General features: G+C 41.8%; 1 protein-coding gene across 3 annotated transcripts in view; it reads left to right on the top strand.

Annotated features, from left to right (window-relative positions):
* Positions 1-16802, top strand: part of IL12RB2 (interleukin 12 receptor subunit beta 2) — an 88942-nt gene that overhangs the window by 23371 nt on the left and 48769 nt on the right. For all 3 annotated transcript variants that reach the window (XM_032296642.1, XM_032296641.1, XM_032296643.1), the window contains one exon: positions 6138-6217. In XM_032296642.1, coding sequence (XP_032152533.1) covers positions 6138-6217 — 80 coding nt within the window. The remainder of the gene's footprint in view (positions 1-6137; positions 6218-16802) is intronic.

The following is a 16802-nucleotide window of genomic DNA, read 5'->3' as shown; positions in this document are numbered from 1 at the left end:
GTCTCACAAAGTGCTGGAATTACAGAATTGCATTTCTTTATATTAAAAAATTGTCTAAAAGTGAATTTATTCAACAAATGATAATTTATTACCACTCGTTTTATAATAAAATCTCTTAATGTTGAACGACTTGATCTCTGGTTGTCACTTTTATGATCCAGAGCTTACTCATTATATCCTTTTATTATACATAGTCAAAGTAATTTTTTTAAAGACTATCTCATGAATTATATTTTGTTTATATATGTGGTACAGATAAAATTTCTGAAAATGGGCTATATTTTATATCCAAGTTCAACATAGTAAGTAGGCTGGGAAATATTTAAGTTATATCACATTAAGCTAAACTATAAACTAGGGAAACTCTGGGCTTGTGAATTCTTGTCGTTCTTACTCACATATGATAATGACCTAGTTAGAGATGTGTGAAAATGTTTTTCTTTTCTTTTTCTTAAAGTGTTTTTCTGTTGAATTAAAAATCCTTCAAGGCAGCACAGTAACTTTCTCATTTCCTATAAAATAAACCATCACAACAATGATGCAACTCATTATGGTTATGAACTCATGGATAATTATGAATTGAACCTAGGAAGCTGGCCTATTCAGTCATTGCAGGTATTCATAAAGAGAGAAACCCATACTCTGAGACACACTACCTTTACCAAGCTCTGTTGGCTTCCTTTCTATGTCTGAATCTCCCTTTTCTATATTTGATTTTTCTGTGGGCTGTCATAGGTCTTTTTTTCTCTCACTCTAAGCTGCTTGGTTTTCACCCCTTACCCGCTATTTCTGTCATCAGTTTCTTTATGAAACACCAACTGATGTAAACCTAAAAGGTGTGAATTTTTTTTAGCATGTCTTCCTTTAACTCTTTCAATGTGTACTCATATGTAGCTTGGCATTTAAAAAGATTACTAGTGAGCTTTTTTTTTTAGGCACTCTTTAAAACTGAATGATTCTATAATAGAGCTCTTTTTTTACAGCTTTTGCTTCTCAAACTTGAGAGGAACGTAACATCTCCAGATGGATCGGGTGCAGTTGTTTATATCATTTGAACAGTGGGCGAGGGCTTCCTTTACTCCATAGGGCTCTTTCCTATGTCATTAAATTCAGCTCCTATCACTGAAAAACACTTTTTAAATGACTGCAAAATAAGGGGTAAGAGGAAAGAAGCTACTTTGCTGTGTTTAAGAGGACAGTCTTGAAATCAAATCCATCAAAGTCAGGCCTGATAGTGACACTGGGAAGAGAGCAGCCACATTTTTCTTCTAGTGGGAAAACATCCTTGAATTTGGGCTCAGGGTGCCCAGACATGCTTCAGAATATGCACAGGTATTGAGGGAAGGTGATCTCTCACCACTTAAAACACCAAGAAGAGATAAAAAATACCGGTGAATCAGCTGTTCCTTAGCACTATCTTACCAATATGTGTCTCTGTTCATTCAGCATTTTAAAAAGTCTTATTTGCAGTTTTTGATCTTGCTCAATGCTAATACAGCTAATAAAGGAAGTGTTGCATGTTCATTCATACTTGGGGCAGAGTAGTAAGGAAGAAACCCTCCCCCATCATGGTGAGGGCAGAGGTGAGGGGTGAAGGATCCCTGAAGCGGGGAAAAAACGAACAGTTCCCAGCTGCAGCCACCTCTGCCCACATTGAGAAGTTAGGAAATTCATGCACTCATTTGTAATTTAAAAATATTTATTGCCAAGATAAGACAGGTGGGAACAATTAAATATTAGAGGTTATTTTGGCATTTAAAAAAATTACTAGTGAGATTTTTTTTTTAGGTACTCTCTAAAACTGTGACTGATTCTATAATAGAGCTCTTTTTTGGCAGCCCTTTTAAATGACCGCAAACATCTCATAACGAACGGTCTAGCTTGGGGGATCGGCAAACATTTTCTCTACAGGTCCAGACAGTAAATATTTTCAGCTTTGCAGATCATATGATCTGCTACAACTACTAAAATGTGCTATTGTCACATGCAAGCAGCCATTGACAATACCTAAACAAATAGGCATAGCTGTGTTCTAATGAAACTTTATTTATGGATGCTGAAATTGGAATTTTATGTAATATTCACGTCACTAAAAAGGATTCTTCTTTTGATTTCTTTTCAACCATTATCAAGACCATTTGCTTATAGGATGTAGTTGGCTGAGCCCTAAGCTAGCTATACGTGAAAGCATCATATTTGTGTCATTTTGCCTAAGGCTTGAAAATGAATGATTCTTTTCTCTTCTAAAGAGACTTATATCAAACACTTTCACTAACAGGAAAATGTTATGTTTGAGATTCAGTTACAGTCTCTACCTCCTTCTCTCCTTCACTTGTTCTCCTCTAAGCTCAACACCTATCTTGGAAGGAAGGAATGATGGAGAACTCTTTTCAAGGAGTTATATGAAGAAGAGCAGAGATATCAAACAATCTTTTGTTGTTTTTGTTTTTGGGATCTGAGATAATACAGTGTCTTTGCAAAGGGATGAAAAGGGTCCAGCAGAGAAGGAGCAGTTAATAGCACAGGGAAGGTGGGGATGATAACTTGAGACGGATCTTTGATAAAGCGAGAGGGAGTGCGCCCCAGAACTCTAAAGAGTTGGACCATGATGGAAGATGGTTCATCCACTGGGACATCAGTAGCAGTGCTATGTTAGGGAATTGGTTGGGGTGTTTGAACGTTTTTATGGTGGAAAGAGGAAGGAATTTCCATCTGATTTCTTCCTTTTGCTCAGTGAAGTCTGAGGCAAGGTCATCTCTTTTTCATATTGGTGGCTTCTTCCACTTCAACCCTGCAGTTTTTTCCTTTACAGACAAAGTAGTTTCATCTGACTTCCATTTCTCATATTTGTATGTTTAGTCATTTGTACTCATTTTTTTTTAATCACTTGAACATATTGGCCTTTGGCTTTTTTTTTTTTCTCACATGCCTAAAATAGTTTTATCTGTATTTTGCCAGATAACATTGAGGTTAGAACTTTCAGTGACTCTGTGACAGTTGAATGTCAAAGATTCTCCTCACTATTAGCCCTTATGTTGCTTTAAGCAGCAGTGATTTGACACCTCTGGTCATGAAATGTTACACTTTGCAGATTCAACTAATGGTTTCTCTCCCATAGAGGTATACACTGCAGGTGGGCACCATTAACATTTCAGTTTACTTGCAATTTACCTTGTGAAAAGAGTATAATTCTAGAATTTGATTCTTAACTCTGTAATAATCTGTTAGGTTGTGGATGTTTAATGAGTCAATGAGTGTTCCCTTTAGATTTCTTACCAATAAGTAATTAACTGAAAACATGTACTGCTGTGGTACAAGTCAACTGGCTTTGACACTGAGTACACCCAGGTTTCCAAACCCTGATTGTGCAAATGTCTGGATTATCTAGTTTATGGAGTATTCAGGGCTTTGGTCAATGTAGTGAACTGTAATAGGAAAAGCAGAGTCTTTGGAGAGAGCAAGACCTGGCTCAGTCCTCGGCTTTGCCATTTAGCAGACCCAAGTCTTTTGTAAATCATTTAACCATTGCCAGCTTCCTTGTTCTCCCCTATAAAGCAGATGTAATCATATGCACCCTCATGTTGTATGAGGGTTAAATGAGATGATGGATATAAAGTGTCCAGACATCACCTGATAGTAGGTGGTTAGTGAATGTCACATCCCCTTTCCTTTGTTGCCTGTGCTTTTTTTCTTTTTGCATCTAAGCTAGCAGATAGAAGTCCCCGGCTTGACTCCTGGGCCACTCTTAACACTCCTGGAGAATTTAGAGCATTTTCAAAATGTTTTACATAAGCATTTCTTACCTCTAAGTCCTCACTGAAAAGGCAAATACTACCACTATTGGAAAAAGAGAGGAAATAAAAGAAGTGAATGTTTAGAAAAAACAAAAAAGAGAGGAGAGCAAGAGAGGCAGGAAAAGGAAGTGATGAAGGAAGAGGACAGGACAAAAAGAAGGCCCACCTGATGGGGATTGGAAGTACTGCAGATAAACCATCAGCCTTCTCAGAGCCAGGCGCCTGAAAGGTACAGAGCCAAGGCTATGGGCTCTGGGATAAAACTGATTTGTGTTCAAAGCCTGGCATCTCTGATGATGAGTTTGGGGACCTTATTAAGTTCCTTAACCTTTCAGCACTTCAGTTTTCAAATGCGGGAAACAACAAAAGCTGCACGTGCTGAGCACTCACCAGGTGTCTGCAGGCTCTCCTGAAATTCCCACTCCGCCCGTGTGATGTGTGGAATTCTCACCCTCCTCTGACAGATGAGGAACTAGCTGGAGGACGTGGTTAGCATTTGTTCAAAGTCATAGAGCTGGGTTTACCCCGCAGACCTGGCTCTCAAGCTCACACTGACTACTGCACTGAAGTGGCATCCTGGGTTTGAGGAGGACAGGAGTCGGAGCTGTGGATGGGCCCACACAGCACCTGCCCCCTGTGTGCGGGTACTTATGCTCCCTTTCTTTCTCTTTTGCTCTTCTCTTAGCTCCTGTTATCCAGGTGGTGGGACTTAACTTTTTAGGAATTTCTATCTGGTTAGATGGAACTTTCTTTTTTTTTGAGACAGAGTCTTATCTCACCAGGCTGGAGTGCAGTGGCGTGATCTCGCTTACTACAACCTCCACCTCCCGGGTTCAAGTGATTTTCCTGCCTCAGCCTCCCGAGTAGCTGGGACTACAGGCATGTGCCACCACGCCCAGCTAATTTTTGCATTTTTAGTAGAGACGGGGTTTCACCATTAGGCCAGGATGAGCCTCCATCTCTTGATCTCTTGATTCGCCCACCTCGGCCTCCCAAAGTGCTGGGATTACAGGCGTGAACCACCTCGCCTGGCCTAGATAGAACTTTCTAATCCAAAAAATAACCCAGTGCAGCCTCACCTCAAATAAACTCTAAGTTTCACTATTGAGGAAATTAGCTTGGCACAGCTGAAGCCTGTTTCAGGAGTTGTTTCTATTGGTTCCACTCCTGGCTATAAATCAAAACAAACCTAAGTGACTTGATAGTAGAGAAAACAAAATTACTTTACCCACTCACGTGAGCATGAACTTACGTACACACACACTCACGCTCACAGATACACACAGGAGTTGATTATTTAGTCTCTTTGCAAGTGTGTTTGGTTGAAATTAAGTTGGGCCATATTTGACCATTGTCTTATAGATTGGTGGCTATTTATTTAATGAGTTCAACCTGGGTTTTTGCATTAACTAGATAATATCACCTGATTTGCATTCAGTATTAAACAATTATTAGGAGCCTATTATATTCTAAGCACCGCACTGGGTATGTGGCATATTAAATGAGATAGGCCTTCCCTTTAAGTAGATCGTCGTCTAATGATCACAAATGAAATAATTATAACTAAAACATGATAAGTCTAGGAATGGAGATGAACACAAGGTTTGTCATTTGTATTAGTGTATTTTTTGAAGTCCAAAAAGTGTTTTTCTATATGAGTTGTATCTTTCTCTGTTGAGAATTCTTTCTGCATTTTAGTAAAAAAAAAAAAAAGAACCACATATACTTTTTAAATTAATTTATTTATTGCTCTGTCTTATGGTGCTAAAGCCATATATACTTTCCTTGGGTTATTTTAATAATGCATGTTTTAAGAGTAAGGTAAGTTCAGGTGAAGTGGCTGAAGCCTTGGGAGGCAAAGGTGGGTGGATCACTTGAGCTCAAGAGTTTGAGACCAGCCTGGGCAACATGATGAAACCCTGTCTGTACAAAAAATACAGAAATTAGCCAGGCATGGTGGCACACACCTGTAGTCCCGGCTATGCAGGAGGCTGAGGCAGGAGGATTGCTTCAGCCTGGGAGGCAGAGGTTGCAGTGAGCCGAGATTGTGCCACTGCACTCCAGCCTGAGCAAGAGAGTGAGATCCTGTCACCAAAAAAAGTAAATTAAGAAACAAATTTCTCATCATTTTTTTAGAAATTTATTTTTAAGGTAACCTTGTTTTTTTGACTTTTTGGCCAAAGATATCTATGTGCATTGTTAAGAAAAAGAAAAAATACTGGAACACACACACAAAAATTGAAATTGTCCTCTAATTCTACTCTTCCAGAATCATTTAAAAACATTTAAAGCTTTTCTACTGAGTAAATATGTAAAAATGTCTTTTTTTCTCCTTCGAAACAGAGCCTACTGGGATGTTAGATGTCTGGTACATGAAACGGCACATTGACTACAGTAGACAACAGATTTCTCTTTTCTGGAAGGTACGTTTTCAGTGTCAACTTAAAACTCAAGGGAATAATACTAGTTTCAAGGCCAAAAAATACCTATTTGCATAGTGGCTTTCATAGGAGGCTTCAGTGACTGCTAGAGCTCATTTTCTCAGACATATTCATGACACACCACACAGTGTCATGTGCCTTTGGTGGATAGGGGTGAGAGCTGAGTTCCTTCCTCCACACAGTCACATCGTTTCAATCCCACTTGCTATAAGATCAAGGTCTCTTTCCGTCCTCAGCATTTCCACCTTCTGACCCCAGCTACATCATCTCTTCTGACTGTTATCCCCTCTCTGCCCACTCCCATCTCTCCCACATAAATATACCCAGCAGTGACCATGTCATCCTCTTCACTCTTTGGGAAACAAAAGATGAGAAAGCTGTGGATGGGGATATTTAATAATAATTTTAAGTCATTGAAAAGGGAGAAAGAGGAAAGGAAGCTACCCCACTGTGGGAATACTAATAGTGGTAGAAAATAATATCAACAGGCCAGGCTGATGCCTGTAATCCCAATACTTCGGGAGGCTGAGGCAGGTGCATCATTTGAGGTCAGGAGTTAGAGACCAGCCTGGCCAACATGGTGAAACCCCGTCTCTACTAAAAATACAAAAATCAGTCTGGCGTGGTGGTGGGTACCTGTAATCCCACCTACTGGGGAGGCTGAGGCAGGAGAATCACTTGAACCCAGAAGGCAGGGGTTGCATTGAGCCAAGATGGTGCCCTCGAGCCTGGGTGACAGAGTGAGACTCTGTTTCAAAAAATAAAAAGAGAAAATAATATAAATAGGAGTAGAAAGCAGCCCTTTCTCAGGAATGGTAGTAGAACAGTAGTAAATTAAACAATCTTCCAGAAAACAGTGAAGCCTGACATTATAGAATGTGAAAGTTTGACAAAGCGCTGAAAGCTGGCATTGCCATTTTATTTAATCTTCACAAAACCCCCCTGACGTAAGTACTGGTATGCCCACTTACCTGTGAACGAGAAAACGAATGAATGAATGAAAAAAAACGAGTATCAGAGAAAGGAAGTTCTTGCCCAAAGTCACCCACCTACTAAGCACAAACCTGAGACTGAAACCTTATCCAGGACTGCTGCATCGTGACTCATCTTTGTTGAAAGAAAACGCTGTGCGATTTGAATTGAGCTACTGATTGGCAATGCTCATAAGAGGTTTCCAGGTGGACTGCCCTCCTCTTTATTTCTCAGAACTCACATCCTCTTCACTATACCTCTTCAGTTAAGGATAGAAAGTAAGTTTTGGAATTAAGAATCTGAATGAGCACAAAACCAGAAGCGTAAGAACAGCAATTGTAAAGTCCTCTGATGGGGTTCGCATGATGGATTTTGATCACTGCACTCTTCTTCAGTTTTAAAAAAATGAGTTATTTTTTCTTCTTTCTTCTCCGTCTCTCTCACACACACATAAAATGTCTGGTATAAGAGGAGACTACTATAAATAGCTTGGTGAATCATGATCAAGCTCTCTACTTTGAAACTAACACTGCAGCTCAAAATTTATTTTAAAATAAATCTACTTTTAATAGCAAGACAATTCTCAAAATAGGACATTTAGAACAGCCATAATTTGTGACTATTATAGAAAAACCCAGCTCAATTATTTCCTTTTCATTAGCAAGTGACTAGTTAAAATCAAAATTCCTCCTCTCATGTGAAGATGTCTCCTCCAAAAGTGTCCTCAACAGTGATCTGGAAAGATATGTTACGTGCTAATCTATTCCACGCCCCTCAACTCAAGGGTTTCTCTCAGTAGAATGAGGGTAATGATAGTGACATTTGCAAAGCTGATGAGACCATTGTGGGGATCAGCAAATGAGAGGACACAAACGTACAAATCACAAGGGCCACCAGTGTAAAAATCAGCAGTGCTGCATGATGCATGCTTATCCTAACGGTGAAAGCTCCATGCCTGCGTGCTTCTCACTGTAACAAAGTGAGTTTATGGCGGACGTCATCTTGGTTCTCTGAAACCAGCATCAGAGTGAAGTCAAAATAAGTATTTGTTAGCCACGGGTGATGCTTGGTAAATGTGAGTATGCGATTTCTTCTCTGCTGCCCTGATTTTATTTCTAGCTTCAGAAAGCTTAAGTTCTAAAATGAGGTCTTGGAATTTGGAGGGACTTCACGGCTCTTCTAGTTCAGCCTTCCTTTATTATAAACATGGCTCCTGCCAGGACAGACAGATGTCTCAGTGGGGACATTCTGGGACAGGGAGAATCTCACTTTGTAGTCTGCCCATGCCATGGTTGAACATCTCTTATTGTTTAGAAAATATTTCCTTCTATGTAGCCAGGATCGTGGGCCCAAGAAGAATGCTTAGGGTTGGAACTGGCTTATGATAAGAAACCAAAAAGACCAGGCACAGTGGCTCACACCTGTAATCCCAGTACTTTGCGAGGTCAAGGTGGGCAGATCACTTAAGGCCAGGAGTTCAAGACCATCCTGGCCAACATGGTGAAACCCATTGCTACCAAAATACCAAAAAAATTAGCTGGGCATGGTGATGCTCAGCTAATCTCAGCAACTTGAGAGGCCAAGGTAGGAGAATCCCTTGAACTTGGGAGGCAAAGGTTGCAGTGAGCTGAGATGGCACCACTGCACTCCAGGCTGGGCAACAGAGCAAGACTCTATCAAGAAGGGAAGAAAGGAAGGGAGGGGAAGGGGAAGGGAAGGGAAAAACAAAAAGGTAAGCACTAGAAGCTTCTACAACTTGACATCAGATGGTGGTCATCACAAGCCAACCTCAAAACCTTCAGTGACTCTCTAGTCTCAGAGGCTCCCCAACGAAAGTTGAATCCAGTCCTAAACTGTCACAGGATGCAGTCCTTTTCTGTCAAACCTGGGCTTCTTCAGTGGCCCCAAACAGGCCACTCAATTGAAGATGGGGGGATGGAAACACTGACCAGAATTACTGAACAGTTGTGCTTTGGACCACAGAAGCACAGAGTTATAGACCTCTAGAGCCAAAGGATTTAACTGGCATGTAGTCTCACTCCACATTTTAAAACACAGAAACTCAAGTGTCAAGAGGTGATTTCCAGTGAGGGGATTTCAGGTGATTTGAGTCCACTCTTATCCCAGCTTCTAACAGGGATTCCTCACACCAGCTTGGGAATTCAGGGGAGTGCCCTGGTAAAGGGACTCATCTAAGAGTCAGGCTAGCAGAAAAACTTTGCAGCCAGATCGCTTTGTGATAGGGCCCAAGTCATAGCTCACTGAGGAAAGGGAGCAAGGACATGTGTGGTGGGTTTAGTAGTTTTTTTTTTTTTCTTTGAGCAACTCTGGGAAACCAAATGCAAGAAACACCCACCACTGCAAGGAAGAGAATTTCATGTCTTGGCATCAAAGGAAGCCCCAAGTAAAACCCCATTTGCCTGTGAACAAAGTGGGAGCACGTTTCTTTTACATATGGGGAAATGTGAGACGACCTTTCACTTTTGTAGGATGTTGACATTAGAGGAGAACAAGTCTGTGCTGACTGGGTGCAGCCCCAGGGAGGCAGAGTGGGAGTGGGTGAGTGTGGGTGTGAATGGATGTGAGTGTAAGGATGTGTGTGAGTGTGTGGAAGGTGTGGGAGTATGGGTGTATGTGAGGAGTGTGTGAATGTGTAAGTACGTATGTGTGTGTGTATGATTGGAGCAGGTGTCAGTGTGTGAGGGTGTTGGTGGAGACCTTTGCTTTGTTATGGTTTGTCACTCCTTTTCCCGTGCCGTATTTTCTCCTCCAAGTACCATTTTCTCAAAAATATCTTGTCCTACTTTTTAAAATCATAGCGTTTTTTGTTGTTGCTTGTTTGAGATAGGTCTCTCAGGGTGGAGTGCAGTGGCATAATCTCAACTCACTGCAGCCTTCACCTTCTGTGCTCAAATGATCCTCCCACCTCAGCCTCCTGAGTGGCTAGGACTACAGGCCTGCCTCACCATGCCCAGCTAATCTTTGTCACAGAGACAGGTTTCACCATGTTGCCCAGGCTGGTCATGAACTCCTGGGTTCAAGCAGTCTGCCCGCCTTAATTTCCCAAAATGCTGGGACTACAGGCGTGAGCCACCACACCTGGCCCATAGCTATTTTTAAGAGGACAAATAATTTCAATGTTCAAGCCAAAAAGTACAGCCTAATCTATGAAATGAAACAAAGACACCTGGGTATTATTAAAACCACAAATGCAGGCCGGGCACGGTGGCTCAAGCCTGTAATCCCAGCACTTTGGGAGGCCGAGGCGGGTGGATCACGAGGTCAAGAGATCAAGACCATCCTGGTCAACATGGTGAAACCCCGTCTCTACTAAAAATACAAAAAATTAGCTGGGCATGGTGGCACGTGCCTGTAATCCCAGCTACTCAGGAGGCTGAGGCAGGAGAATTGCCTGAACCCGGGAGGCAGAGGTTGCGGTGAGCCGAGATCGCGCCATTGCACTCCAGCCTGGGTAACAAGAGCGAAACTCCGTCTCAAAAACAAACAAACAAACAAACAAACAAACAAACAAACAAAAAAACCACAAATGCAATAAAAGTAAAAAATGTTGCTTGATCACAAACAGCCCCAGGATTAAACCCCTTTACAAAAGGGGGCTTTTAGCAATCCTCTCCCTCAAACTTCCTTTCTCCTCTCCTATACTGTTTTATATTGTGTCCTTTGCTTTAATTAAGCATCTCAGTCCATGATTCCAATATACTTCTTTTCTAATTAAAACAGCATGTGTCTTCTAAGAAAACCACCTTTCCTATGTATATGAAAAAGATATGAGAACCAAGTAAAAGCCACATTAGCCTTTCTATAGTTTATTTAGTGTCCTCTCATTATCTTGATCATAGCAAATCACAAACTTTCCGAAATTTGTTTGAGGCCATGAGTCTGGAAGAGAAATACTCATGTTAAGCTCATTCATTCATTCAAACAAATATATGAAAGCTCCTGCGTAGCTGGGATATGAAAGTGAACAAGACAAATCCAGTCCTCGTGTCCTGGAGCTCGCAGTCCAGCAAGAGGACAGGAGTAGGCGCAGGATGCTGAGGACACTGGGGTGTTAGGGGGCAGTTCCAGGTTTAGCCGAAGGGATGATGGTTGGCCTCGCCCAGTGGAGTGGGGGAGTGGTGAGCAATCAGAGAGGGCCCCCTCTATGGATTTGACATGGAAAGGATTACTTTAGCAAAGCACTGTTCCATGGAAATAGAAGCAAGCCACAAATGTGAGCCACATGCATGATTAAAAATTTTTATATAGACAAATTTTAAAATGTAAAAAGAAACAGGTGAAATTAATTTTAATAATTTTTTTTTGAGATGGAGTCTCCCTCTGTTGCCCAGGCTGCAGTGCAGTGGTGCGATGTCAGCTCACTGCAACCTCCGCCTCCTAAGTTCTAGTGATTCAGGGGCCTCAGCCTCCCACGTTACTAGGATTACAGGCAGGCACCACCACGCCTGGCTAATTTTTGTATTTTTAGTAAAGACAAGATTTTGCCTTTGTTGGCCAGGCTGGTCTCAAACTCCAGGCTTCAAGTGATCCACCCGCCTTGGACTCCCAAAGTGCTGGGATTACAGGCATGAGCCATGGCTCTCTGTCTAATAATACATTTTATCTAACCCAGTAGATCCAAAATATTGTAATTTCACCATGTAATCAATTTTTTAAATTATTTAGATATTGTATAACCTTTTTATTCTGCTAAATCTTCAAAAACTGGTGTGTCTACTCAGTGCCAGTAAGGGCACATTGATTAAGAGTTCAGCCTCCAGACAGTAGCACATCTTGGTTTGGACTAGCCATGTTTCAAGAGCTCCATGGCTTCCTGCAGCTAGGGGCTCCCTCCCACATTCAATAGTGCAGCTCCTGTGTTTTGAAAGCAATACAGAGAGAGATAAGAAATCTCAGGCCAAGCCTAGTGGCTCGTGCCTGTAATCTCAGCACTTTGGGAGGCTGAGGTGGGTGGATCACCTAAAGTCAGGAGTTCAAGACCAGCCTGGCCAACATGGTGAAACCCTGTCTCTACTAAAAATACAAAAAAATTAGCTGGGCATGGTGGCGTATGCCTGTAAATCCAGCTACTCAGGAGGCTGAGGCCGGAGAATTGCTTGAACCTGGGAAGCGGAGGTTGTAGTGAGCCGAGATTGCGCCACTGCACTCCAGCCTGGACAACAGTGTGAGACTCCATTTCCAAAAAAAAAGAAAGAAAGAAAACTCTTGGTTTCAAAAGTGAGGAAAAGATTTGATGTTTTTTATTTATGATACAAGGTAATTCATTTTGACAAACAGCTACCCTCAAATCACAGACAATAGAACGAAAGAGATGAGAGCAAGCCCTGTATACCAATTTATGGCACAGCCTCAGAGAGACTGTTGTGAAAGGAACAGCTTATTCAGTACATTTGGTTTCTCTCTTTCTCCTTGCATTTCTCTTTGATATAAAGAATATTCCGGCCGGGCGCCTGTAATCCCAGCACTTTGGGAGGCCGAGGCAGGTGGATCACAATGTCAAGAGATCGAGACCATCCTGGTCAACATGGTGAAACCCCGTCTCTACTAAAAATACAAAAAATTAGCTGGGCATGGTGGCGCGTGCCTGTAATCCCAGCTACTCAGGAGGGTGAGGCAGGAGAATTGCCTGAACCCAGGAGACGGAGGTTGCGGTGAGCCGAGATCGCGCCATTGCACTCCAGCCTGGGTAACAAGAGCGAAACTCCGTCCCCAAAAAAAAAAAAAAAAGAATATTCCAACCTATATCACATTGCACCGAAGTGATACATTCTTTGGCCTCCTCAAATGAAAAAACTTGTTAAAAGTGGAAAGTATTATTTGGGACCTGATTTATATTGATGTAGGACCAAGGTCTATTGCAAATCCGTAGTGAGGATTAGCTGCCAGGAGCTTGGGGCATTTATAAAATTGTAGGAGCTATCCAATCCCAGAATCAATATTTAAATACAAAAGCAGCAGATGGTACAATTTAGATTGTTTTGTTGTAATATTCAACTCTATCTCCCCCTTCCCAATCCTGGTCCATCACAGGCTGGCACAGCTTTGCCAAAGATATTTTCGGAAAGAAAGGGCTGCTTTTCCTTGCTTCCTAGTCACACGTTATACCAGCTGAAAGTAGGGAATTTGGGTTGGATAGCAGAATGCGGCCAGTGCAAACAATAAGAGAGTAGGTAGCCAAGAATCAACAGGAGATAGAAAGCAGAGATGGGAAGGGCATTTTAAAGTTTTGCTTTCATAACAGTTTCTCTTATTTTTCTGTTTTTCCAGCTGCCAAACAAAATAGAAATCATTATGCCAGGGTCGCCATGGAGAGGTTTGACTCTCAATTAAATCAGTTCAGTATAGCAGAACACTGGGGAGTATCTAGGAAGTGCTAGCATGCTGCAGCAGTTAAGACCTCACCTCTTGGTAGAGCTGCACCACCTGGGTTCAAGTTCCGCTTCACTACTTATTGGCCGGGTGTCCTTGGGCAAAGTACTTACACTCTCTGTTCCTTATTTTACTCATGAGTAAAGTGTAGATCACATGAAGCTGTTGTCAAGATTAATGAGAACGTTGTGAAAAGTGTGATAAGTTATTGTTATGAGGCAAACATTGCGCATGACATTAAGGGTGCTAGCGGGAAAATAGATCCTGAGACAGACAATTTCAATGTAGTGTTTTTTAAAATGTCCAGGTGAGAGTTGTCTTTTTTTTTTTTTTTTTTTTTGAGACAGGGTCTCACTCTGTCACCCAGGTTGGAGTGCAGTGGTGCCATCTCAGCTCTCTGCAACCTCTGCCTCCTGGGTTCAAGCAATTCTTCCACCTCAGCCTCCTGAGTAGCTGTGATTATAGGCATGCACCATGATGCCCAGCTAATTTTTGTATTTTTAGTAGAAAGGGCGTTTCACCATGTTGGCCAGGCTGGTCTCGAACTCCTTACTTCAAGTGATTCACCCACCTTGGCCTCCCAAAGTGCTGGGACTACAGGCATGAACCACTGCGCATGGCTGAGGGTTGTCTTTTGAATCACTTCTTCATTTTGGACTGGAGTTACAGAAGGCAGTCATGAGTTCTAAAATCCAGATGCCCACGAAAAAACTCACATTACATGTATTTTGTAACCAACTGAATGGCATTGGTGAGACTTCTGTATAGAACTGGAGAATAAGCCGAGTCAAGATAACCTAGCTCTTCATAGACTGGTAGAAGAGTAATGTAAGTATATTAGCAAAAGTGCCAGTCATGATGATTTCTATATTACTTTAGAGTAACTGAGAGAAGGGAAGTCACAAAGAGTCTTAACCTGTGCCAAGCACTCTTTAAAGCAGTTTACCTCCCTTAACTCATTGAAGGCTCCAATAAGCCTACATTTTATAGATAAGGGCACTGAGGCTCAAAAAGGGAAAATAATTTGCCCAAGGTCATACAGCTGCCACGTGGTACAGCAAGAAAGCAAAAGATCCGTTCTAATAAGAAAAAATCAAAGTCAGCAGTATTCCAAAGCCAAAATCAAAAGAAAGAGAAGCTGTGGTTAACAGTGTTCAGATTCCCCCAGCTTTCTAAGGTCTAAATTATAGGCCCTCTTCTTTGATACAGGCTAAGCGCTGACAGTTTTTTTCTTGATTATTTGCATCAGAGGAAGTTCAGAAGTCGAACATTGCTTTATGACAAATTCAGTTTTTTTTTTAAATCTTAAGAAGAAATGATTTATCAATTCATGGAGACACCCCTCCTCCAATAGATCTTTAATTAAAAATAAAAACAGATGCATTGCATTCTGAAATGTACTGGATTTTGTCCTGTCATGGATTAGATTTACCATGTTTTTTAATGCTGAAAGCTTTCTCAGGCAGAACTCTTACAGTAGGTTTACTGAGAGAGCTGTTCACTCCTCAGTTCTCAAAGCCAAGTCCGAAAGGCTTTCCATAAGAAGTTTAAATCTTTTCCCACAGGGCAGAGCAGAAAGAAAACTGAAGGAGGGAGGCAATGGGACGGTGGTTCCTTTATAGCATACTCTTACCAATGGGAGAAGGTGACAATGACAGTAGCAACACTGGCCTGTGACCCATTCTCGGCACTGCCAGAGAAGGTACAAGACGTTGCAGGTCTTGTCTTGGAGACACTCCCAGGGATACCAGACACGTTCTGGATAGCACGCACTTCTCTCACATCCACCAGAGGGCACTCTAAAATCTCACAGGACTTTTCTGTGGGGACTATTTGAAACAGTTCCTTAACTTCCCCAAGCTTCAACATCCTCGTCAGAATGGAGAGTTATAAGAGCTAAATGGGACATTAAACATAAAGCTCCTGGCTCACGGTATGGCCCAATAAATGCTGTTCTCTCCTTTATCATTCACCCAAACCAACAGCACCAGCATACAAATAAGTTGGTCTGGGAAGAGTCGGCAGGCTCCTCCCATCTGCAGTTCTGAGCTCACAGTTTGTCTCCTGTGAGTCAGAACCTGCTAGTTCTAGAAAAAAAGGGATTCTCAGTCTCCACCCTCCCCAAACTGATGAACTCATGCTGGCTGTTGGTGCTGCATGTCAGAATGTATCAAACCTCACAAGTAGAGAAGTTGCTTTGCAATGTGTGGCTGGAAGGGTGGCTGGGGATTTCAACTATCAAATGCACCTGCCCACACCTACCAGTTCACTGTCTCAGGCTTGTCTATAGAGGTAGCAGCATGTCATAACAGAGGGAACACAGGCCTAGAAGTCGAGAACTCTGGATTCTGTGCCTCCCTTCTTCATCTGTCCATGGCCTTGAACAAGTCACTTCATGTCCCTCAGCCCGTTTTCCCACTTATAAAATGAATCATTGAATTAATTGTTAATCTGTAGACACTTCCAGTTTGGTGGTTTCTTGGTGATATTCCCTTCCATCAGGGCAAGGCATATTCCAGGAGTGATGGACTACATACACCATTTGCAAACTTTATGTTGCTTTAAAAAAAAAACAAACCCTAAATTGATTATACTGTTTTCAGCTGCCTCAGGAGACTAAGCAGCTAAATATCTGTTTTCCTATTGGCTCATTGAAGTTTTTGTCCCATGGACCCTGTTGGACCAGTTAGGGTTGTTTTTCAATTTGGTTAAGGAGACCAATTACCTAAGAAAGGATAATCCTTATTCCAAAAATTGAGTTCTACATTTTATATCAGCCTAACTCATAGGATACCATGTTTACTTCTCCAACTACTTCCATCCCATTCCCACCTTTTCACTGATATTTTCAACTCTAAAGTACGAGATGCAAAGGGGAAAATGTAAGAGTCTCGTTCCATGCCCTCTTGAAATCTGCATGATCCTTCAGAGCCACACCCCTGTTTACTAGCTTGCTGTGATCAGCTAGATTTTCACAGCAGTCACTATGCACAGTCACTGGATCCAAGATAACATTTCACCCCTTTCTTCAGCACTTTACTATTGTATTAAATGAGATTTCTGGGAGGTCTATGAAGGACAGTGAGAGCGAGGTGATAAAGACTGCTTTGCAATGTTGGAGTGGGACTGAAGCCTCTTGGGTCCCTGGCCAGAAAGAAGACTTTTGTGAGCTCAGTTAACACTTGGGAAGTGCTTTAGAGCTGGA

Source organism: Sapajus apella, unplaced genomic scaffold (assembly GCF_009761245.1).
Source record: "Sapajus apella isolate SASKATOON/1434 unplaced genomic scaffold, GSC_monkey_1.0 scaffold36, whole genome shotgun sequence".
In the NCBI taxonomy this organism is placed as follows: Eukaryota; Metazoa; Chordata; class Mammalia; order Primates; family Cebidae; genus Sapajus; species Sapajus apella.
The sequence above is the reverse complement of the archived record's forward strand: the minus strand, read 5'-3'. Positions and strand labels throughout refer to the sequence as shown.